We start from the raw sequence: 24990 nt of genomic DNA on the forward strand, positions 1-24990 counted from the left end.
AGCTGTACCCCACTGGAAATAAGCTCTGACCCTTTACTTCCTCTGCTGCCTTTGACAGCTGTTCAGCCCTCACTGCTCACAGTTCCCAGACACCACAGTTTCATTTGCTTCCCAACTAGGAAGTCTGACACTGACTAGATTCCACGGGACCTCGCAGAGGTTAAGGCTTGCAGAGCACTGTCAGTCTTGCAGAAAGTCTCCTGAAGGTTCCTGGGCTCTTTTGCACCTGAAAAAAAGGGACCTGAACACCCAAGTCTTGATGCTGGCTCCACAGACAAGTGTCCATGCTGAGAAGGTTACTAGGCTTCCCAGAGAAACCCTGCTCCTTGCTGTGGACTGTACTCTGAAAGCTTTCGGCCCCCATCCCCAACAAAAACAAAAACAGAGACACCAATGTAACAGCTTCTCCCTCTCAAGCACAAAACAAGGGTGTCACCTGTGACATAAAGGACTTCACAACAGACTTTCAGACTCAGAAACCCCACGCTGTCCAATTACGGTTCTATTGGCAGAAATTGATTTAAAAAAAAAAAAAAGCATTGCAAATCTTCTCCTACCTGCCTGCTTTCCCTCTGAGAGGACGTTGAAGAGGAGGCACTTCTGTGGGTCGGAGTGGATGTTTTATGAGCAGGGGATATGCCCTTCTCGTCTGAACTCATGGCTGCAGTTAGCCTAGGGATGGGCACGAGAGACCATCCCAATCCTCTCTCCAATTCCCAGACAAAGAACCAGATGGCTTTCCGCTTTAGTCCATCTCACTCGAACCAGACTGGACTAGGAAAGCACAGGCCACGACTGACGACTTGTCCAAACCACCTAAAAACAAACAAACAAACAAACAAACCAGAAAGTCTCATGTGATTTAAAAAAGAAACAGAAATCATTATATTTAGAGGGAAATTAATTTGCATCAACAGAGGGAGGAACACAAAGTTAGAGGTGCAGGCTTGGGGCTCGGAGACCTCTAGGTTGGAGACACAAGTTACGATGAGGATACAAAATTATAGAACGATTCACATATGGATTCTGAAAGTTTCTGTGTGTATACGGAAGTTTTACAAAAGCCTATAGTGATATTTTTGGAATTTCTAATATTATGCTAACAAGTTGTGTGAACTTGAGTATGTCCATTAGGATTTTAATGATCACCTGTTTACAGACAATAATTAAGACAGCAGTGCCTTGGACTGGGCTGGTAGCTCATTGGTCAGGCACTTGTCTGGGTTCAATCTGAACACCAAAAATTAGTTATTAATTTAAGAAGAACAATCCCAATAATTAGGAGAATTTTTACTAACTTTAAAACCTGGATATTCTAATGACTGAGACTTGTAATCCTTTCCTGGAATTTAAAATTTCCTGCCACTAGAGTAAAGATAAAAGCTGCTTAGCTGAGCTAGAGCAATGCCTCAGTAGTTAAAAGCATGAGCTGTTCTCCCGGGAACCCCAGGTACATTTCCAGCACCCACATGGTGGCTTACATCCTATAGCTCCGGTTTCAGGGCATCCAGGTCTCTCTTCTGACCTGCAAGGGCTCCAGGCATGCAAAAATACACAGAGACATGTGCAGGTAAAACATCCATCCATATACATAAAAATAAAATTTTAAAAAATCTTAAAAAACAAAAACAAAAATAACTTCTTAGCATCCAAGCTGTGAGACTAGATCTTAAAGTCTTTATAAACCATACATTCAAAGAGCCAAAGGCAGTAAGGTTTCGTCTCTGACTGGAAAAGGGCAGTTAAATAAGCTAGCACCTGACACATGATCACTGAATCTGCTCACGGAAGTTGATCTAATAAAAGTGAGCAGGGATTCTGAAGTCGATCGGATCCCTGGTGCCAGCAAGCAGGAACACTATTAAGATCCTTGACTCAAAGTACGTTGTTTTCTGGTCCATGATGTTTTACAAGTAGATGCTGATACTTGAGCCAAAACTATGGCAGTTTTGTAATGTGTTCAAGTGCCCCCAGGGGATGGAGCTGGAATGCCCAACTTATTAAACCATTATCCACTCAGAAGTAAATTCAATCCAAGTTTCAGGGCCTCAGCTAAGTCTCTGATATACACTCTCCCTTCTTCCCTCCGTCCTCGCTCCTGTTTCCTCCTTTTTCTTTACCTTTCTCCTTACTCTCTCTCCAACTAAACAGCTGCCAAAAAAAAAAAAAGTGGTTGAAGAACTAAATGCATACCAATATCAAGATCCAATTTTGAGGTTACTGTTATCATTTATAAATTTGGGATCTCTGCTTTTAAACAAAAGGTGTCATGTGTTTTTTCCTGGTAGATTTGAACCACCCACCTTAGATGAGAAACCAACGACTTGAACTAGTTAAACTCCGTGAACCACTGAGTTTACTGGGGTTACTTAAAGGAGTATGGGTGAGGGGTTACATATAGGACAATGGACAACCCAAAGCAACGGCATCGCTGAGACGCCCATCCTAGCATGCCTGACAGTTCGTGAAAGCTAGATCCCCCTGGCACCCTATGCCTGCTGGCATCTGTCTTCCCCACAAAGGTTTCTACGGATATAACCTTGAGGAGGACGGGCCTCGTGAATCTTGGAGGTTGCAGGGACTTCCTGAGGCTTGTAAGTTTTATTTACTTCCTGAATCTTAGGCAGCGTCTCTTCAGAATGGAATGTTTCAATTGGGTGGAAACTGCCCCACAACAAAAGCATTTCAAGTATCCAGTATCAACTCAAAGGACTTTTAAATCAAATCCTCACAAGGCATCAATCAAACATTTGATTACCTGCTCTATTTTTAATGCATTACAAAAGGAATTTAAATTCTGTTCAGAGTTTGAAACTACCTACTCTTTATTCCTAGAGTATAGAATTTACTGTGACCCAAAAAAGATTTATTTTATCTCCAGCGAAGCACATTTTTAGCAACTGCCTAAACAGTGTTGGAAATCCAAGACTATACATTTTAAAGTCAACAAAATTACTATAATCAACAAGAAAAAAAACACTATAACTGAAAATAACAGTAATATGATAGCAGAAAACCTCATTTTTCTCTCATTCCCCCTCACATAAGTACTGTGAAATGCTGCAACATTTGCATTTATTTACACTGAGCAAAATCAGATTTATACAATTTACGATCCAAGGACCAAATTAGGAGAAACTTCTAGAACTTGCTGTTTCCAAGCATCATAAATGATATGTGACCAGAAAAGCGTTTGAAAAGCCAGGACTGCTTAGCCTGAGCGAAGCTGCGATGCTGTGTGAATAAGCTCCGAGCCCTAGGGGCTGACAGAAGGGCTCCTTGCCTGCCGATCCCTACATCCTTCAGGCCGGGTAGAGAGGTGCCTAGATTCCCAGTACTCCACACTGAGAGCAACAGAAGCAAATAGCCCTGACAGAAACACACGTTAGCTCTCAGAGCTGTGGCATATTGGTGACAGTCACTTCCACTCAAATGCACTGTTCAAAGGAAGGCAAATGGCCCCACTCAGGTGACTGGCGCATGAACTCAGTTCCATGGGAGAGATGAAGGAATTCTGAGCAGAGATTATATAATGTAAGTCATTGTAAAAACAAGGGGAAATATGAAAAGCTCGGATGATAGGCCATTGATTTAAAACAGCACATTGTTGGGTGTTCCTATTACTCTGTTTGGATATAGGAGAACCAAAAATATTGTAATTGTAACTAAAGTTATCCTAACACAGCACAACATGGTTCTTCAGGGGAGAAGTTTTATTCTATTTTGTTATTATCTCTTAGAAGTCTGTTTTCTAATGAGAGACAGAAAAGGAGGGGATTCAGATGGAAGGGAGGGGAGGTGGACGGAAGCTGGGAGTGTGTGTGTGGGTGGGGGGACCATAATCAGTTTCTATATTATCTGAGAAAAAAAAATCTATTTTCAGCAAAAGGAAAAGATGTTAGAATAGGCTACCAAAAAATGAAATATACAGAATGAAAAAAAGGTTAGGAGGATGCCTGAGAAAGAAGAAAGAAAAGAAGGAAGGAGAGGGAGAAAGAGAGAGAGAGAGAAAGACAAAACTGAAGAGACCATCTTACAAACAGAAAAAAAAAATCAAGGAATTAAAGGGTGAACAGGAGCTAATGCCTGAGGCAACTCAATGAACCTACAGATAAAAATGGTCCTGAGCAATGACTAAGATGAATGACATCCAAAATGCTTCCAAATAAAAATTTGATCACACGTTAGCAGGAAAATTAAGTAGAAAAATAACTCAAAATAAGAGCCCAATGAAATTACCAAATTTAGATCTCAATGTGTGAAGCAATTCAATAAATTAAAAATTAATTTTAGAGTAGGAGCAAGAAAGGGTTTTGAAAGTGCACCACTTGGGCTGAAGAAAAATGAAATGGTCTTAAAGAATATTTGGAAACCGACAAACGTCAAACCCCACGGCACTCAGCCCCGTCCTCCACCTCTGGTCTCCTCCAACTGGGTCTGTAGGGTGGCTGACTTCTCGGTGAATGGCCTTGAGCCTTCACAGTCTACACATGGAAGGGTACAAGCAAACACCCTGCATTTATAAACCTATGAAATGGGAGGAGATACCTAGAGAATGAATACATAACTGAATCTCTTTCAATAGTTCAATTAACAAATGTACAAGTTACTTCTTTAAAAAAGTGTGCTGACTAACCAATGAAAGGAGAAGGAAATATAGTCAGATAAAACAAATGAATATATCAAGAAATAAAAGACACAGAATTGAGAAACCATTGTTAAGTTTTTAACAACTAAGATCAAGAAGTCAAAATAAAAATTCTAGAACCATCCTAGTGAACTCAAAGTACCATCCATTCAGAATTCATTCCCAATATTAGAGGCTCCTAGGACATATACGACTGTGTCTTTATGTGCTGATGGTATTTCTGTACAAACACAACAACCGACCCCCCCCAACCCCCCAACACACACCTATCAGTCCAGCTTGGGGCCTAACAGCAAAGAGTAAAGCCATTTTTACTGACATCAAGACCCTGGTTTTTGCCTGACCAACACTGTCCTTAAAGTGTGAGCGAGAGCATGATGTAACTGTCCATCTGAAATACTCAAACAGGGCTGGGGGCTTGCTCAGGGCGCCAAACTCTGCTGTGCAGGCATCCGAGCTGCCCACATAAAAGGCAGGTGTGCCCACACCTGCAGAAGCGGGGGCTGGGGAGAGCAGGAGCTTGCTGGCCTTACTGTCAAACTCTAGGTTATGCCTGTGAGCTTTGGGTTTAGTGAGAGAACCTGTTTCAAAATAAAATATGGCCTGCATGGGCACACACACAGTACACACCCACCCACTGATGCACAAAGAAACTCAAAACATGAATGCTGGAAATTAAGGCATATTTTCTGGGTAACAGATTTGGTGCAAGGGCTGAGACTGTAGCTCAGTGGTACTGTTCTTGTCTAGCATGCATGGGGTCCCAGGTTCAATTTCCAGTAGTTCCAGGGGACGAAATACTTTCAAAAGACGTAACTCAAAGCAGGGCACTGTGACTCACAGCTGTACTCCAAATATTGAAGAGGCAGGGGGATTGCTCTAAGTTTGAGGCCAGCTTGAGCTATAAAATGAGTTCCAGGGCATCCTACGCTGGAATTAGACCCACTCTCAAAAGAAAAGCAAAAGCCCCCCCAAACAAGACAATTCAGAAGGACATAAAATGCCACAAACTTATGTAGGGTCCAAGAACAATCTCTCTTAGGTACGTACATAGAAGCAGCTGTTATCAGTACTAAGGTCATTATCTTCCATGTGCTCAGCACTGTGCTGAGTGCTGTACAAATATTCAGCTAACTGCCTCAGCTCCAGCTAAAGCTTGCATAGTCCTCCTTGTGTGAACGATAAAGGTAAGGCTGGAAGGGATGTACCTAATGGGTTAGCCTGGGGTGCAGGCCAGACACCCGCCTGGCTGCAGCCTATGAACACAGCCATTGTGGATCTACTCACGGGTGTGTTTGCTGCCACTGTCAGGGAGCACAGCTCAGGCATGTGCTCACAAGGGACGTGAGGAATGTAGTTTGGGACACCTCGGCCACAGGCTGTGTCCAGCCTTCACCTGAGGTTTGGTTACTGAGGTGCAGGCGCTGGGAATGGACTTTGCAACATGGTAGACCACGTTCTGTTCTGAGCTACGTTCTCGGAGCTCAGCTTCCAAATCTGGCAGGTGGTGAAAGGATAACGGAGGGAAAAGAAGAGGAGCAGAGAGAGGCTGCGCTTTGCATTTGGGTGCTCTCTTAACGGAACTCAGCATGGGAAGTTTGTGGACCACATGGTAATACACCTAATATCTAAATCTTCCCTGGGAGTCGGGGTGGAGGTGGGGGGAAGGGCGGGGGGGGGCAGCACACGACTTTAATCCTAGCACTCCAGAGACAGAGGCAGGCAGAACTCTTGAGTTCAAGGCCAGCCTGGTCTACCCAGTGAGTTCCAAGACAGCCAGGGCTACACAGAGACAAAACAAAACAAACAATTAAAGAAAACAACAACAAAAACTATTACTTTGTGGCTGGAGAGATGTCTCAGTGGTTAAGAGCACTGACTGATCTTCCAGAGGACACAGGTTCGATTCCCAGCACCCACATGGCAGCTCACAACGGTCTGTAACTTCAAGATCTGACACCCTCACACAAACATACACGAAGGCAAACCACCAATGAACATAAAATAAAAATGAGTAAATGAAAAATTCGTGCAAATCATTAAGATAAATATGATAACAATATAGACAGAGACTGGGGCGACTCCCAAAGGAAGTGGCATAAATAAGCAACAGGTTGCTTGTGGCGTCTAAGGTCTTCGCCCTTTCCAGAGAGCTTGACTTGGACAACTGTAACTCAGTTATTTTGCTAAGAAAGTCATGAAGCAATTACAAAAATCAAACACACAGTCACAGAGAGACAGACAGAAGCAAGCCCCTCCACCCAATTTAAAAATATATTTATGCTCTTTTTACTATGGGTATAAATTAGCTAATAATAAAGCCATTTCCATTTGAAAAAGGCATTTCTTCAGAATTAGAGAATTCAAGTTTTTTTAAAGTTACCCTACGGTTGATTTTACAAATTTATGTATTTGACAAAAATCAGGATGAAATGCCCCAAAGACAAAGACTGTATGTTAAATGAAAAGTTAAATTTTCTAAATAATTTAAAACATAGAAATATGTTGTACGGATAAGCATAAATCAAACATGTTAAAATGTATTTGAGTTTCCTGTCGTTTCTGTGAAGCAGAGTACCGTGAAGAGGGAGGTAATAGTGTTCACGGAGGTCGGTATACGTTCCCTGACGCACTTTGTTTCTAACTGGATGTGGTATATGGGATGAGCTCAAGAGAAACTTGGAAACACACCGTGAATAAAGGCACTCCTGTGCGCGGCCTTCGTGGGTGCGTCAGTGATTGATGGCTGATGTGGGAGGGCCTAGCCCACCGTGGGCGGTGCCACTGCTGGGCGGGCCCCTGGGTTTAATAAGAACAAAACCACGGAGAGCAAGCCGGTCAGGAGCAGTCCTCCTTGGTCAGTTTCAGCTTCTGTCCCCCTGCACAAATTCATTCGGTCCTCACATAGGTAAGGGGAGCAGGGGCTGACTCTGACTTGGGCTCGGTTTTCCTGCTTTTCAATCACTTTCCCCAGGTGGGACTACCTGGCCAGGCCACAGGGGAAGAGGATCAGCTCGGTCCTGAAACAACCTGATATGCTGGGGAGGTTCTCTGAGGAGTAGGGGAGGGGAAACAGGAGTTTGAGACTGGGAGGAGAGGAGGGAGGGGGCTACCATCAGGATGTAGAATGAATAAATTAAAATTAAGAGAAAAGATTTCCTGAAAAAAAAAAAACACGAAAGGAAACCTGATTATATATTTTCCCATAACTCTAGCCACATGTAGGAAAATCACTACACAGGTTTCATAAAATCTTGGTAAACAACAGATCTGTCCCAGCAAGGAAAAAGAATTCCTCATTCCACTCTACTTATGGCTTCCCTGTAGTAAAAGCCACACAACAAAGGCTTCCCCTTCCCTGATCCCACCGTGCCTCTTGTTTTCATTGCTTTGGGTTTTGAGACGGGGTCCCCAGGTCCTCCTGCCTGTCTGTGTGCCCCCACACTGCTTCTGGTTCTTCCAGGCACCGCAAATCTTCCTCAGTGATTTACACCGTCCTTGTTCTAGTTCTAGTTCCTTATTTGTGATTATTCATGTGGACGTCTCTGAACATTACTTTAAATCTGTCATTTTCTAAGAACAGACCTCTGTGAAATTACAGTGTTGCTGTCTTTATCCGAAAACTGTCGTTTGAACGAATGCATTACTAATTGGGACCTATGCCCCTCCATTTAATAATTACATTTTCTTTTCAACCTAACTTAAGTTTTCTACCTGAGATGAAATTTGTGACAATTCAGTAACTGTCAGAAGGACATCGAGGTACCTATGACCACACCACCCTGACCATGCCCAGTCTCCTCTGATCTGAGAAGTTAAGCAGGTCAGGCCTGGTTAGTGCTAGGGTGAGAAAAAGAGATTGCAGTAAGACTTGTTATCTTGAACTGCCTCTAAACCTCCTCCCGCCAGCCATTCTTTTCCAGACTGCAGTTAGTTTTGTAACTAACAAAGAGTATATCACTTTTGAAACATTTCTCAATGAGTTATAAAACAACACAAAGAAAATTTTAGCAGAGGCCACGCAGAGTAATTCCAGCACTCAGGGGTTTGCTGGGCTGCAAGTGAACAACTTATCTCAGGACTGAAACAGGAAAACAGGCAGGAGTGGTGATGCACGCCTTTAACCCCAGCACTTGGGAGGCAAACTCGGATAGACAGCTGTGAGTCTGAGGCCACACTAGTTTACACAGCGAGTTCCTGGCCAGCCAGAATTACACGGTGAAAACAGTAAGAGAAGCCAGGCATGGTGGTGAGGGCCTTTGATCCCAGTACTTGGGAGGCAGGGATAAAAGGATTTCTGTGAGTTTGAGGCCAGACTGGTGTACAGTTCCAGGACAGCCAAGACTACACAGAGAAACTCTTGTCTCAAAAAAACAAACAAACAAACAAAAACCAAAAAACCACCACCAACAACAAAACAACAAAACACACTCTGATCCCATGCTTAAATAATTAAAGCAACTGAATAATGAAAAATTATTTAAGGTGAGCATCCTAAAAAGAGAAGAGCATGCCCTCCATTAGCTTTCTCTGTCATGTCAAGGGAAAGGTGGTGAAGGCAGCTGGCTCTTCTGGCTCTTCTTCAGAGCCTGCGTGAGCTGAGCCTGCTCCGGACTTCCCATCTATAGGAACACTGCACTTTTACTCTGTACAGATGAGGAAAATGGGGCCTGGGAAGCTTATACAAGCAACCCTCAGTTGGGTTTCCATCCGTTTGCTATTACAGCCACCACAGACAGTCTCCATTTTGAAAGAACTGTTATCTGCTACAGCTGAGAGAACCTTGAGGACAGAGGCTGTGTAGTATTTAACTTAAAGGGAGGATGGGACAATGCCTCAGATGGGTACATGGGCCACGGGCCCTCCTGACTTGAGCCACTTTCTTACTGTCCCCCAGTCACTTTGCTAGCACTCATTTTTAAAGACTGGTCTGTCACTTTTCATTCATCACTGTTTTTGTTTGTTTGTTTTAGTTTTATAGAAGAATGAATTTATTGTGGGCTTACAGTTCAGAAGGATATTAAATATATAACATAGGATAAACATATTAAAATCTGTACACCTAAAGAAGCTAAGCAAGGAGGACCCTGGGTAAGATGCTCAATCCTCATTCAGAAAGGGAAACAGGATAGACAGTGGAAGAGGAAGAAAACAGGGAACAGGACAGGACCCTACCACAGAGGACCCCTGAAAGACTCATCACTGGGTTTTGACCTTCAAAAAAGGAAATGTGAAAAAGGAAAAACAATCCTGAGAAATAGTTCCTGATGAAGCTAACAAGCAAGAACAACAGAAAACAAAAACTTTAGCCTCTACTCTATGACCTTACCATTCTTAAATTCTTGTCCAGTTTGTATACATGCTTATTCAGGCAGCATTTGACCTAGACGGTGTCCTATTTTCTGGAGGAGTTTTCTGTCAAAATAACCACTCTCCACATGGAGCTGAGGGGTGTTGATGGGTCCACTAAAGTTGGAAATGTCCCTTGAGTAACTCTCACACACTGCTGACAGAAATTTTTAAAAAAATGCTGTAGCTGCTGTAAGTGGATCATCTATTCCTTGAATGTTTCCACACAGAGTCACCATGTGACTAATCCTATCTCCAGGCAAGTGACAAAAAGAAATGAAGGTTGTAACACATACTGTACACTCAGTATCACAAACAACCTCAACATCCAACAGGGAGTAGATAAAGTATGGGGTGTTCACAGAACGGGATATTACTTAAAGAGAAGGGAAGTTCTGCAATGGATGACAACATGGTCGTATTAGCTGGAATTCTCTAGGGTCACAGAACTTATGGAATGAAGCTCTTTCTCTCATATATATAAATATATATGAATTTGCTGGAATGACCTACATACAAGCTGCAGTCCAACTCCTCCAACAACGGCTAACTGTGAAGGGGATGTCCAAAATTCTAGCATTTGCTCAGTCCCACAAGACTGGGTGTGTCAGCTGGTCTCCTGTTCACACTGGAATCCGAGAGAAGGACGCACCAATGCCAGGGAGGGAACAAATGTGCCAGCAAGGCGAGGAGGACAAGCAGGCCAAGAGCGAATGCTTCCTTCTCCTAAGCCCTTACAGGAACTTCTAGCAGGTGGGGGGTCCACATTAAAGATGTGTCTCCCCGACTCACAATCTGAAGCAAAGGCATGTGTCTCCCCTCCCCAAGACCCAGGTCAAAGGTGTGTGTCTTCCTATGGCCCAGAAGTGGCTTCATCCACTTCAAACCAAGCAGAAAATCCCTCAAAGCTGTGCGCTCCATATCTAGATTGTGGTTCTTTCCAGATACAGCTACTCAGAATGGCGACCATGAGGGCCTGAAGACAGCATGCCACACGAGCAAGGCAGACGCCATGGGGCAGGTGCTGCGTGATTCCATTTCTGCTGGACAGCCGGAGTCACCAGAGTTACACAAACAACAGGCACGGTGGCTCTCGGGATTCTCAGGAGACGAGAAACACAGCTGGTGCCTACCGGGCTAGGTCTATAGTTCCAGCTCGGAAAAGGAGAACAGTCTGGGGATGGGTGGTGGATGTGAATTCACTCGGTGCCACAAGACTCTACACTTACAATTGTAAAGTACAAGTGTGTGTGTGTGTGTGTGTGTGTGTGTGTGTGTGTGTGCGTGTGCGTGAGTGATCATCAAAACTCTCCCCCAGGGTCGGCTATGCTGACTTGTACAACACACGGGCGCCATTTTACACTATGCTGCAGCCAGATTTCATCGTCAGGCTCTTTCCTGACAGGATTCTGCAGCACCCTGAGGGAAGGGGCGATATGACTTCTGTCACTGCAGTTGTGCGTCGTGAGCCACAAACACCACTCGGGATGTGCACCGGGCTTCTCACGCCACTTAGATTCCAACCCCACCATGACGTCCATTAAGCACGGCTGACCGTGCTCACAAGCGGCCCGCAGATAACCGCTCTCGGGCGAGGCTCTGATATCACTGTGTCTGCTGGAAGATAACCCAAAATAACGTAAATGAACAGCAAACTCTTATCTGTTTCTTATCTGTTCAGAAGTCACTGGCGGAAAAGACTATTCAGAGTTCCACCTTCCCAAGAGAAAACCTCCTAAAAAAAAAAGACCTGCTAGGTTACTAATGGAACCTAAGGGCCTTGGGGCATTATTAGGTTTTATCCTTCCTGGTGCAGAGTTACCCAGGAGACACAGGGAAGACTTGACAGCAGCAGTTCCTTGAAAACACAGCTGACAGATTAGCCGGGCTGCCGACAGCTGTGGCACCTGCCACCTACTAATTACTGGACATCATCCAGCTTAATCACACACATCTCGTGGTCAGAACCTTGAGGAACTGCTGCCCTTCTAGAATGACAAGGTTTACGCTGCTTGCTCTGCAGATGCATGGCGTCTACAGGGCCAACTTGCAGACCCAGTGTGAGTGTTTCTTTTGATCACTGCTCCCTCACGGTTAGGTCAGGGAAAGAAGAACTGGCATATGAGGCCTCCTGCAGGGCCCCACACACTTCAGCCTCATGAAGTCATTTAATTGGCTTGTGCTCACCTTTGTGGGTACGTACTGCCGAGGTCTGGAGCCTACTGTGTGCTCTCCTGCTCCTCTCAGGCTTTAGAGGTCCTCCTGACACTGCACAGAGCAGGGCTGGGGCATACATGTCCCTATACTGTTCACAAGGACATGAATCTTGCACTGATGTTTTATTTTCATGTTTGGAAAAGCCTCAAGGATTATGAAAGCAATCAATCCCAACTCATAGGAAACATGATCCAAACACCAGCACAAGATAGGAGAATGAACAAATACCACGCTAATTATGGTTAATTTTAAGCCGAGTTTGATGGTACATACCTATAATCCTGGCACCTGGGCGGCTGAGGCAGGAGGATTGTTGCTAGTATGAAACCAGCCTAGGATACAACAGTGAAGGGGCAATCCTGAGATTGTCTACTGACATTTCATGCGAACGAGAAGGAATGAAGTGGTGTAAAAGGGACACTCACACACAGACACTGGTGTAAAGCTGACAGGCTAAATACAAAACCGACTTCATTCCGAAACTAAAACACAAAGGGCAGCTGAGCTTTTAAAATTTTTTAAATCGTTTTTTATTGGTATATAATCATCACAGCATGACAGTGCTGGGCGACACGCAGACAGCATCATTCAAGGATGTTACGTGCTCTGAGGATATCCACACCCTTCCCACTGCCTGCTTTCAAAGCCCCTCCCCCTTTCTCCAAGCCTCCCTTCTGCATTTGCAATGAGGCCTCTCATATATGTGCTCAAAAATGGAACCTATGAAGAATTGTAGGAAACTGCCAATGAGAGAAAAATACACAAATATTTGTCCTTTGTTTTTCTTTGTGTGTTTGTTTGTCTGCTATCTGAAATGGGGTTTCGCTATACATCCCTAGCTGGCATGGGCTTGTGACCGCTCTCCTGCCTCTGCCTCTGCTGGACTTAGAAGCTGACAAGCACTACGGCTGGCTGGATAGTTCTGATTTATAGAGATGATGATCTCCAGTCAGAGCTAGGTCTCAGCAGAAAGCATAATTCCAGTCTTCTTTGGGGCTAAATAAAACTGCAGCACACACATGCCGCATCCCTGTGCTCATCTGCAGACAGAGGCTTAGGATTCCACGACTCTTGTGAAGTGCTACATTAAACACGGATCTGTCGGCACCTGTATGGTATGTGGCCTTAGATTCTTTTGGGTGTATGTCCACAAGTGGTAAGCAGGGTATATGTTAGTTCTCCTTGTACTACGTGGAGGAAGCGTCACACTGATTCCTACAGTGGTTGCACCAACGTGCATTCCCTCCAGCAGCGTATAAGGGCTGCCCACATCCTTGCCAGCATCTGCTGTTGTCTGCTTTGAGACTGGTAGCCATCCCGACTGGGTTAAAATAGAATTTTAATGGGATACTTCGCATTTCCCTAATGGTCGTTGAACTTTTTTTTCTGTGTATTTATTGGCCATTTCTACCTAATCTGTTAGCTGTTGTTTTGTTAGCACATTTATTGGTTGGGCTATTTGGGATTCTGGTGTTTGGGTTTTTTAGTTCTTTTAGTCAAGATATCAATCCTCTGTCTAATGTATAGATAGAATGTTCTTTCATCCTAGAAGCTGTCTTTTCTGTTGATTAATCATTCCCTTTGCTGTGGAGACATGTTTTGATTCCATGGTTATCTAGGCTTCACTTCCTGAGCTCCTGCAGTCCTTGCCAAGAATCCCTTCCATGTGCCTTCATCTTCAATTTATGCTGACATTTATCTAACAATTCAGTGAAATATACAGGTCCAGCTCATTTTTCTTATGTGGCTATCCAGTTTTTCTAGCACCATTTGTTGAAGAATGTCTCAGGTACTTTTTTTACTCTGTGAGAAGGCCTCATGACCAAGACAACTTCAAGAAGAAAGAGTTTATTTGGGGCTTACAGTTTCAGAGGGTGAGTCCATGACCATCACAGTATAGAGCACGGCAGCAGAGATGCAGGATGATGGTAGAGCAGTGGCTGAGAGCTTACACCTGATCCAAAAGAGCCAGGGTGGGGGCTGTGTACAGTGTGGGTGTTTGAAACCTCAAAGCTCACCCCAGTGACACACCACCCCCAACAAGGCCATAACTTCCAGTCCTTCCCAAACAGTTCCACCAACTAGAGACCACGTATTCAAATATATGAGCCTATGGGGACCATTATCATTCAAACCAGAGGCTATCAGTCTGGGGCATCTTTGTAAAAAAAAAAAAAAAAAAAAAAAAAAAAAAAAAAAAAAAGGTGGCTATTGCTATGTGGATTTAACTCTGAGTCTTTGTCTATTTATACAACATTCTGCCTGCACACCAGATCTTACTATGGATGGTTCTGAGCCACCGTGTGCTGGGAATTGAATGTAGGAACTTTGGAAGAACAATGAGGGTTCTTAACCTCTGAGCCATCTCTCCAGCCCCCCGAGTCTTCGTCTTTTATTCTATTCCATTAATCTAAGTGTCTTTTGTGGCAAGACTATTTTGGGATGTTGTTACTATTATTACGATGATGATGATGTCTCTGTGCTATGACTTAAAATCTGCTGTTGCAACACTTTCAGCAGCATTCTTTTAGCTAGGGATTACTTTTTGCGATCCAAAGTCTTCTGTGCTTCTGTATAAATCTTAGGATTTTCTTTTTGTATCTCTGTGACGATTGTCACTGGAGCTTTAAGAAAATTACATTGACTCTATAGACTGCCTTTGATGACACAGAAAGGGTTGATTTTTTTTTTTTTAAGTTAAAATCCTGTAAGGGCAAGAAGACAACAGCAACAGAATTTGGAGGCCAACCAGTTGAAAAAACTGGAAAGCATATTTCAAAGTGGTAAAGCTCAGCCATGAGCGCATCCTGTGACAAAGACAGTGCAGTGCGTGAGGGAGCTCAGGATGGTGTGAAATGTCACTTGACGCCCTACTTCCCCTTACACCCCGAAGCTTGGTAAACACCACAAATGTCTACTACAGAGTGCCCACAGATGACCCCACAGGCTGGATGTGATCCTGAGCACATCCCTGCAAGGTAAATTGCTAAACTAATCCAGACCTCAAACAAACAAACAAACAAACAAACAAACAAAAAACGGAGGGTGGGGTCCCACAGTGCAACAGTGAGCGATTCAATTACGGAAGGGATTATGATCTTAACTGTTCTCGCCAATTTCAGATTTCTCTATCTCCTCCAACAGAGTATAAAATTAACTGAGCACCAGAGAGTTGGCTCAGAGGGTAAGAGTGTCTGTGGCCAAGTCTGGCCACCTGTGTTTGAGCCCTCTGACTCACTTGGTGAAGGAGAGAATTTACTCCTGCAACTATGTCCTGTGACTTCACAGGCATGCTGTGGTAGGCATGTGCATGTGAGCACACACACACACAAATAAGAAAAGAAAACTTTTTAAAAATCATCATTAGGCTGGCTTTGAAAAATCTGTCTATCATGCATTACTTGAAATACAAGACAAACACTGCCCCACCTACTTTCTTTCTGCCTTTGAAATAAAATCTGAAAACATACCTGTTCCAAGATGCTTATTTAAAAAAACATATCTGCTTCTTGATTAGGTTAAAAATTGATGGAATTTGTGAATGATTATAAGATAAGAATATTCATAGAATAAGCCAATGCATTTATTTATTCTAACTATAAAGACCTAGTGAGAGAATTGGAAGAAAAAAAATCAAGTAAAATGCAAACTAAATCAGGAAATCCAGGGGATGATGTCAAGGTGAATGTTGATAATTCTCCCCCTGCCTGAAGACTTTATTATTATTTGCTGTTTGAATAAAGTACTCAAAAGTATAAAAGGATTAAAATTTTTAAAAAAGGAACAGGCCTAAGAACGTTTTTGTTGTCTTAGATACTAAAGACTTTATCCTAGTTTTCCTGTAAGCCTTATAATTTTACATTTAAATCAGTAATCTATCTTTAGCTTAATCTGCAGAAAGTTTAAAACATGGCTCTGTATTTTGTCTATGGAGTTCAGTGGCTCACACACACTGATGAAAAAGCTATTCTCTAGATTCACTGGATTGTGAAAAGAAGCAAGTAAAAATGGGAAATATTAATTAAGCACTAAAGGAAGGAAAGTGGTTAGTTGTATATGTAAGGGTTTTAGATTACCAAGGACTGCGTGTTAAAATGAAGTGCTGAAGCAAAGGGGACTGTCTAGTCTCAAGATGCACCATGGGACCAAGACCCAGACATTACTAATAACGGGTTCCCAGCATCCACCCCCGCCCCCAGCTTCCTGCACACATCTATCTGGCTTCTTCACTTACGTACACCCGAGGTACACTGTACTTGATTTGATGCAAATTTTGGCATTTCTTCACAAGAATTTTTTTTTTTTCTTAAGTGCTTTCTTTTGGAGCAACTCGGGATTGGCAGGAAAGTTTCAAGGACATTTCAGAACATCCCTTGTACCCATCTTCAACGACACTGTCCAGTTTTCACAGGCTCTTCAGAAACTCACAAAATAGGGGATGAGGTTTAACTGCTCACAGTTTAGAAGAGGGATTTGGACATAAACCCAAATGCCAAATCTGCAGTTAGTGTTGAAGTAAACTGTGCTATACTTCCCTATTTTTAAAATGTGAATATTTAGTCACATTTTAGCAATTTAGCAAATTGCCATTTAGTTCTCAATCCCAGCATCACCTCTGAGGAGGCACAGTGCCCCCCGTTGGGCACGGTATTCTCCCCACTTCCTCCACAGCACCTGCCTCAGCAGTTACATCACTTGGGTGCCAGTGTACAATCTACCCTCAGAAGCTTAATATCCTGTTCCTTGTGTTCCTCTGTCACAATCCTAGGATTCACTGAATGAATACTCTCCATCCACATGACTCTGAGTTCTGAAATGTTAACCTTCTGTGACCAGTCATCCACAGCGGGATCGCAGGAAGCCTTCGTGTTAGTCATCTGCACTGTCGCCCTCGCAGGAGCACTACTCGGAGCCCTGAGCCCACTCTCTCAAAGTCAACCTGTGCTGCTGTGCTGGCTCATTCACACAGCACTTCGCAGCCTCATTCATCTGACACCACGTCAGTGAAATAAAATTGAAACAATGCTCAAAATAAGAATACAGCATGAGTCATTCTCTCTGTAAAAACACAGTTGAAAATAAAAAGTCACAAATACTGGGCACTGTTGTGATTCAGAACAAGGCACTGTAGGAAGTGAGACTGAAAGATCACAAGGCTATGGGCGAATGAGGCATTAACTTCCTCTTCTGCTCCAACCTCTAAGATTCAAGTCCAAGGAATTAACTGCCAGGTGGGAGGAACAATGGAGATAAGGACAAAAGAAGGACTACTTTTCCTGTATCTTCTATGAATGCTTATATTTTCCCACAGACAAAAGACGTAAAATGCATCTAGAAATCAAAGCCTTTGATTACCCTATCTGATCCAAAGAAAAAAAGAATCATTCCAGAAACACACACACACACACACACACACACACACACACACACACAAATTATCCATTTGTCAAATAAAAAGAAACAGGGGGATGAACATGGGGCAACCTCAGATTCTCTGTAGCATCTGGACAACAACTCTTTCCTCAGTCTGGAGCTTGTGAGGAAGAGTTGGACACTAACAAATGCATTCAATATGGCAAACTGATCCCAAGATTCCAAGGAGCCCACTGTCCCTCCTGGAATGCCTCCAGGTTATGATGCAATGAGTTTAAATAATTCAAATTTCCTGGCAAACTAAAGACTTAATAGAATAACTCCCAATGCCAAAAAATATATCCAATATTAACACCAAAAAGAAACTGAAGGGAAAAAAATCATCTTCTGACTTTTATAAAATTTGAAAGTACTCATAATGCTAATAGATGTTTTAAAATTTTAACCTTACGAGGCTGGAGAAGTGGCTCAGAGGTTAAGAGCACTGGCTGTTCTTTCATAGGTCTTGAGTTCAATTCCCAGCAACCACATGGTGGCTCACAGCCATCTATGCTGAGATCTGGTGCCCTTCTCTGGTGTGCAGGTGTACATGCAGACAGATCATTGCATACACAATAAAATAAATAAATCTTTAAAAAAAATTAACCTTACAGTTAACTTCTTTGTCTACAAAGAGTAGAGCAATAATTAGTCACGTAAGCCCAAATTATTAATTTGAAGCTATTTTACATAACCAAAAGATAAGCTGAATAACTTCATAATATTATTTTGAACCACAAGATTGTTCAATGGAAAGAAATATGTAATTAAATTTTATTAAAACTCCATAATGCTCACTTAAGAAAATGCATAATCCTTAATTTTAATGTATGCCCCTGCTACTAGATTCTACAAAAAGGCCTGGAAACACCGATGACTCTCAACATTCAGCTATTGTTTCTCAAATCCATTTTGCACTCACAGAACCAAGGTTCTTAAAAATAGTAAGTATACATGCTCAAGAGGCAGCCCTGATGCAGCCTGTGATTTCAACAACACAAAACAAAGCCAACAAAACTACCATGTCAAGTGTGTTTCTGAGATACTCTGGACTTGTGATGGGCTGATTACAGGAGAGGGAAGTAGAGTTCACTGAGTTCACTTGGCACAGCAGGCTCTCCTTTGCATAAGTACACATAGGAGCCAACCCAAAGGGCTCCAGAGAACAAAGCAGGTTTTATTTGAGCGTTATCAATAACAACAAAAACTGCAACAATTTAAAAAAAAAAAAACCACGTAAGTTTACAATTATGCTCTTGAAAAAAGGAGAACTCTCCCCTAAAAATGCAAAATATATATATATATTTTAAAACAAAAAAATTGTTTTAAATCATTCATTTCTTACCTTGGAAGAAACTGATGCACCAATTCTGAAATTGTCAGGGAAAAACACAAAGCGCCTATCCTGCTGTTCTCATATGAACTACTTCAGGGTCAGCAAACATTTGCAGAGGAAGGAAGGGCTTTGTTGATGCACCCCAAAAATAGGTGTAGAATAAATGCCAGGTGGGAAGAAGACTCACCACTTTATTGGTGCAAATGGAACAACATATTCAGGCAATAAATCTTGGCAAGTAAAATCTTCAGGTTCACAAACCCTGACCACAATAAGGGATAAGGGTCTTCTCCCTGAAGCTACGATGTCACTCGAGGTGGGACAGCCCAACCTATGAACCAGGAGGCATGCATGAGACATTCACCATGGCAGAAGCAGAACTCCTGTCTCTGAATCCAACCAAGGTCTCACTTCCAAGACGTAAATTATTTAGACTATACTGTAAAAAGTCCTAACAACAGTCAAACTCGGTACCTGGAACATTGTGTTGCCCAAGTAGTTTAGTTTCTTCAGCAAGGGAAGGACTTGGGGGAAGAAAAACGGAAGGAGTGTGTGTGTGTGTGTGGGGGGAATATCCTAGATAAAAGCCAAGAAGAGACTCATTAACCAAATGAAATACGAGTTTTGGGTTATTTTTTTCAATCTGCTAAAAATGAACCTTTTGTGTTGTTCAAAAGAAGAAAAATCCCAACCATTCTATTTTACCAATAGACTCAGGTGCCAGATGCTGGGGTGAAAAACTGCTAGCTTAGAGAGGCAGAGAAAGTAACCAGTTAACCTTCCTCTCAGCTCAGGTCTGGATGGAACAAAAGGCTCAGTAGCTCGGCTGACAGCCAGGAGGAAAAGGCCAAACAAACAAACAAACAAACCCAAAGCCAAAGGCTTGCTAGCTCAAAGCCCAAAAAGCCAAGGAGCTGAGGAGCTAAAACCTAAGCTAAAGACAGAACGTGAGCTAACAGCCCTTTCTTCTCCATACTGTCTTAAATACCCCTCAGCTCAAAGTCTCTCCTACTCTTTAATCCCTGTCAGCTGGTTTCCTGCTCTGCCTCTTGACCTAGGGTTAACTTTACTAATTCTGTGTACAGAAGCCCTTAAATTAAAGGTGTGCGCTAGGGCTGAGTGAATCACACCATACTCATCAGTTTACAATAAACAGAAAGTTCTTGGACTAAAGGTGTGTGATAGGGCTTAACCACACCAAAGAAACTGGGTTTTACAGTTCACAATTTTGGGGTTCACAATGGGATCAAATATCTTGCAATACTTTGGAGACAGGCTCCATCACTGACCCAGGGCTCACTGCTTGGCCAGGCTCAGCAGCCTCCCTGCCTCAGAAGACGTAGGACAGCAGACATGAACTGCCAGTTGTCACATGGGTGCTGAATATTTGAACCCAGGTCCCTCTGCTTAGGCAACAAGCACTTCACCAGCAGAACTATCTCCCCAGGCCTGAATCTCATCTTATAAAGAGTTTGTCCCCCAAATAGTTAGGTCTCTGTTCAGCCAATGTGTGGGAACAAATCCCCAAGTCCTTTATTTCCATGAATTTAAGTCTGAGAGTCAGAGGACTCATACACATTTCACCTATGCATATGGTTGAGATTCTACTAGACATACTGACTTAAGAAACTCCATGAGACAGAACCCTAATCCTAAGCTACATAAAAAAATACACTCAGACATTTTTCTTTATTTATGTTTGAAAATGGATAGCCTAGGTTTAAAATCTGTTTAAGAAACATAATCAAAATAAGTCATAGGGAAACGTCTGTAAATTAGCTGCTCCAATAAAATATTTTCCTTTTTTTGTTCTTACCTTCTTTCTTTTTTTAAAGAAAACACTGCTTTGAGAGCATGTGAGTCTTCCATATTTGAGTTTAGCTAATGTGGACAGAGAAGTGCTATCCCATAATGACTCATGTCATAAAATGTTTCCACGGTGAAGGCCCACAATTGGGTCTAATATCAAATTGACAGCAGTATTACTGAATGAATTTTAATTTACAGTGATATATTGATCAAGTTGGGGGAAAGTCTTGACTAAATATAGCACACTGCCCACATGGAATTCTGATGGTAATATTCCTCAGTGTCAAAATTTTGCTTACGTAAAGGGCATAACAGATTGCTCACTGAATTCCTCCTGGGCCCAGATGTGCCAGCTAGAAAATGGACTCTAAATCCCCACAGACGTCATTCAAAGAAAAGTCGGTTCAGTGAGTCGCTTTTATATCCCTGGTAGCATGACAACTAAATCCAATAATGGAACACTTACGTCATAAAATACCCAACTTTTAAGATAACAACTTAGAGCCAGCAGAGGTGGCACACACCTTTACTGCCGGCACTCGGGAGACAGAGGCAGGCAGAGCTGTGAGTTCAAGGCCAGCCTTGTCTACAGGACAACTGTGAGTTCCAAGACAGTCAGAGCTATACAGAGAAACCCTGTTTTGGAAAAACAAACAAACAAAGCCAACCAAACAAAAGGATACCAACAGCAGTGTCTGGATAAAACAATCCAGGCTTCCTTATGCTAATCAGCCCTCCCAAGATCAATGGGCCCTCTTACCTTGGAAATAGCTTTCTTTCTAGTTAAGCTTAGCAACTCCCTAAAGTGACTGTTCTCAAAGTTCACGCTTGATAGGAAATAATAAATGCCAAAATGATGGCAGAGAATGAAGACAATCCACTGCGTTGAAGTATACAGAAATGGGTTCGTGTAAAAGGAAGGGAAATGCAGACCTCTTAAATGCCACAGCTTTCAAGCAGGAGCCCGGCAGGTTGTACTAATCGATCTGTGGGGCTGGTTGATTAAATATTGATGGCTGCTAAAGACTATCAGATAGTAATCATTAGCACGGCAACAAGATCACATTGTACATTTTCTCGTAGAGGTTCTGACTTTCTCTGTGAAGTGTTTGTAAGTAGTCAACTGATTTTTTAAATATGAAAAAATGGTCTAAAGGTTGATCTGTGTCCTATTAGTTTGCAAACTGTCTTTTGAACTAATGTATTTACAAGCAGAAAACGTCTCACTTTATATGATTACACTAAATTATCAGTGAGCCTTGATTCCTAAGCTCCCAAGAGAGACCTCTCCATGTAAAAGGGAAAGGGTAGCATTAGAATTCATGAAGGATGTTGCCCAGATTATATGTCTATATTGTCATCACCACTATCACCACCCTGCATGCAGCCAGGACAGCAAGAGTGACTAGGGGATATGTAGCTTGCAAAACTTCGCCACAGCCTTCCATGTAAGAAGGCAGAGTGCTACGGATAACAAGGAGGGCTGTACCCAAATCCTGAAGGCCGGACTCACATGGCCTCATGCATCAAATGGGACCTGTAAATTGGCACTAAGAGTGTAGTACGCACAAATGCCAGAGATGACAAGCCGACAACAAAACACGGCTGCCTCTGTACTCGTCATTTCAGTCTCATGGGCAAAACCAGAAGAACCCAATGCCTACCACTAAAATGGTACATACATAGATACATATGTACATATATGTATATATACATATATATAGTACTCATGCTCATACAGTGCTGTCCGAATGCAGCCATATAAAGAAACTGGAGATAATACGGGCAGCTATGTTTACACTGAGGTCTGCAAGCTGTCACCCAAGAGGTGAACAGTAGTATCTCACTTCCACATAGTAGACTGTAGATAAAAATATGAAAGCTAACCAATATTCTTAAAACATTTATGTCCTTTCCTTTAGAAAAAGTCAAACAGAACTTCTTCCGAAGATGACTAAAAATAACTAGGATAGTGATATATTATTTTAAGATCAGCTGTACATGACGGCATAAAGAAACAGCTCCCTGTGACCTGGTGATGTGCTGTCACCATCTGAAGTTTCTCAGCACTGCCTGGTCTGCGCTGCGTTCTTCACACTCACCTTTGCCTCGTGTCAAAGTCCTCTGGCTTGTTTGCACCATTAGACCTCCTTCTCGGTGGACCGGCCTTGGATGCCTTCAGCTGCTCTTGGGACACAGCCCGCCAGCCTTTTGGCACTGGTGGTGCCTTAGCTGTCTTCTTCTGCTGTTTTCCCACCAAGGAGCAGAACCTGGAAGAGAGGGATGACAGTCACACAGGGCATCTCCACAGAGTGTCCATGACACTCTCGGCAGATGCCTGCCCACAGCGCTCTGCATGAGAAAGTTTGTACCAGGCACCATGGCTTTTATTGGCTCAGTCTTACACAACTGCAAGGGTAGGACCCCTGCTCTCCTCAGAGCCCCAGGCACGTTGCTGATTCACAATTGCACTCTGCCCGGAGTCTTGAGTGAGAAAGAACTCTTCAATGTGATACAGCAAATATCCTCACTGAGGGTAAAGTGCACTGTCGAAACCCAAGCATACCTTTCCAGTGAAACGTGACTGCTAGGCAGTGAGGAAGGATCATCTCAGGGGCACAGAAATCATCAATCAGAGTGCTCTGATAAGACCCGGGAGTCTTCTCCAATTTGCCTTTCAAGAGTGGCGCTGCTGCTGACTATACTATCGCAGAATCTAGCTTTTCACTTGGCGTTATCTCTCAGGAAAGAAAAACAACAACAACAACAAAACCCAAAACAAAACAGAAAACCCACAGCATGAGAAAGCAAATGCTTCCTTGAAGGATAAGGGAAGAAGCCAGCCCCAAAGCAGAAGCTTCACCAGTGACCCTCTGACCCTGAAACACAACAGCCAGTTTTTTTCCTTCAAGCCACAGACCTCTGTGACAACCTCACTTCTTCACGAGACAGCGTTCACAGTGTTCATCAAGCTAGCTGCTGCCACCCACATCCATACTGCCAGTTCCAGGGGGGCCGAGCAGGAGGACCTCCATCTTGAGAGCTGCCTGGGTTCTACAGTGAAACCTTATCTTGAGGGTTGGGTAAAGGTAAATAAATATAAATAAAAAACTATTTCTCGGGTTTAATTATTTCAAAGCCTGTCCTCCACCCCCTCGCTAACAGACCACGAGGCCTGTCCACCATGAACGCTGTGGGTGGACTGGTTGCTCCTTTTGTAAGGACAGAGGGATAATGCAGGGTCTTATCCTGTAGTCAACAACAGGAACTTCTGGAAATCCCCCTGCCTCAGTTTCCTAAGTGCTGGCATTCCAGGGAACCACTGTGCCTAACTTTGTTAAGTTATATCTTTCTGCCAAAAAAGTATTTCTTCCAGATTCCTCTATCTCTTACATCAAAAATCAGTCTATGATGTGTGTTATATTTTACGGATGTAAAAAAATTTATCTGCAGCTCTTGATGGTGGCATAGATGGACTGTGGTTAATATCCATCAAGACTGTGTTTTGGTGCTCTGTACAACATCATTTTATCCTTGGCACAGAGGATTCCACTCATGCCCTTTCATCTTACATAATTAATTGTAGGCAGATGGTAAAATCTAAATTTTCCGAACAGAAACTCTACTGGCCACCTTTTCCTTTTTTTTTATTTTTTTATTTTTATTTATTTATTTTTTTTGTGCCAGTGATGGATTCTGCCAAGCTTCTGGCACAAACTAAAGGCTGGAGTATAGTTAGAGTCCTGGGTTATGCAGAGGTCCTTTTAACACAACCCTACCCCGATCTTCTCCCCTGGTTATTCTCTGCAACGTCTTACCACTTGAAAAGTGGAAAGCTATGGGCTGGAGAGATGGTTCAGAGGTTAAGAACACTGGCTACTCTTCCAGAGGTCCTGAGTTCAAGTCCCACCAAGCACATGGTGACCCCCCAACCATCTATACTGGCATACATGCAGATAGAGCACTCATACATAAAATAAATAAAATCTTTAAAAAAAAAGAAAGAAAGATGGAAAAGTAAAGAAGAACAGAGGATCATGGGATACAATCAAGGTTTCCAAACCTTCCCTCCATCCCTCCACCGAAATTCAGAGAGAAGAGGGAGATGCTCCCACCTAAGGCATTCCTTCTTCCCTCATCCTACAGGCATCCTCACAGCTTATGCAAAACAGACCTGTTCCCAAGGAACATGTCCCCACTTCTCAATTTCCTTCTTCTA

The 24990-nt window shown here is 42.9% G+C and overlaps 1 protein-coding gene across 12 annotated transcripts in view; it reads right to left on the minus strand.

Annotated features, from left to right (window-relative positions):
- Positions 1 to 24990, minus strand: part of Osbpl6 (oxysterol binding protein like 6) — a 163337-nt gene that overhangs the window by 67112 nt on the left and 71235 nt on the right. For 11 of the 12 annotated variants that reach the window (XM_021649497.2, XM_021649496.2, XM_021649494.2 and 8 more), the window contains exons 2-3: positions 22874 to 23041; positions 558 to 816 (exon numbers count right to left, since the gene is read on the minus strand). In XM_021649497.2, coding sequence (XP_021505172.1) covers positions 558 to 659 — 102 coding nt within the window. In that variant the 5' untranslated portion in view covers positions 660 to 816; positions 22874 to 23041. The remainder of the gene's footprint in view (positions 1 to 557; positions 817 to 22873; positions 23042 to 24990) is intronic. The other variant, XM_060390421.1, reaches the window with a different exon arrangement.

The sequence above is a fragment of the Meriones unguiculatus genome, chromosome 8 (assembly GCF_030254825.1).
Source record: "Meriones unguiculatus strain TT.TT164.6M chromosome 8, Bangor_MerUng_6.1, whole genome shotgun sequence".
Taxonomy (NCBI): domain Eukaryota; kingdom Metazoa; phylum Chordata; class Mammalia; order Rodentia; family Muridae; genus Meriones; species Meriones unguiculatus.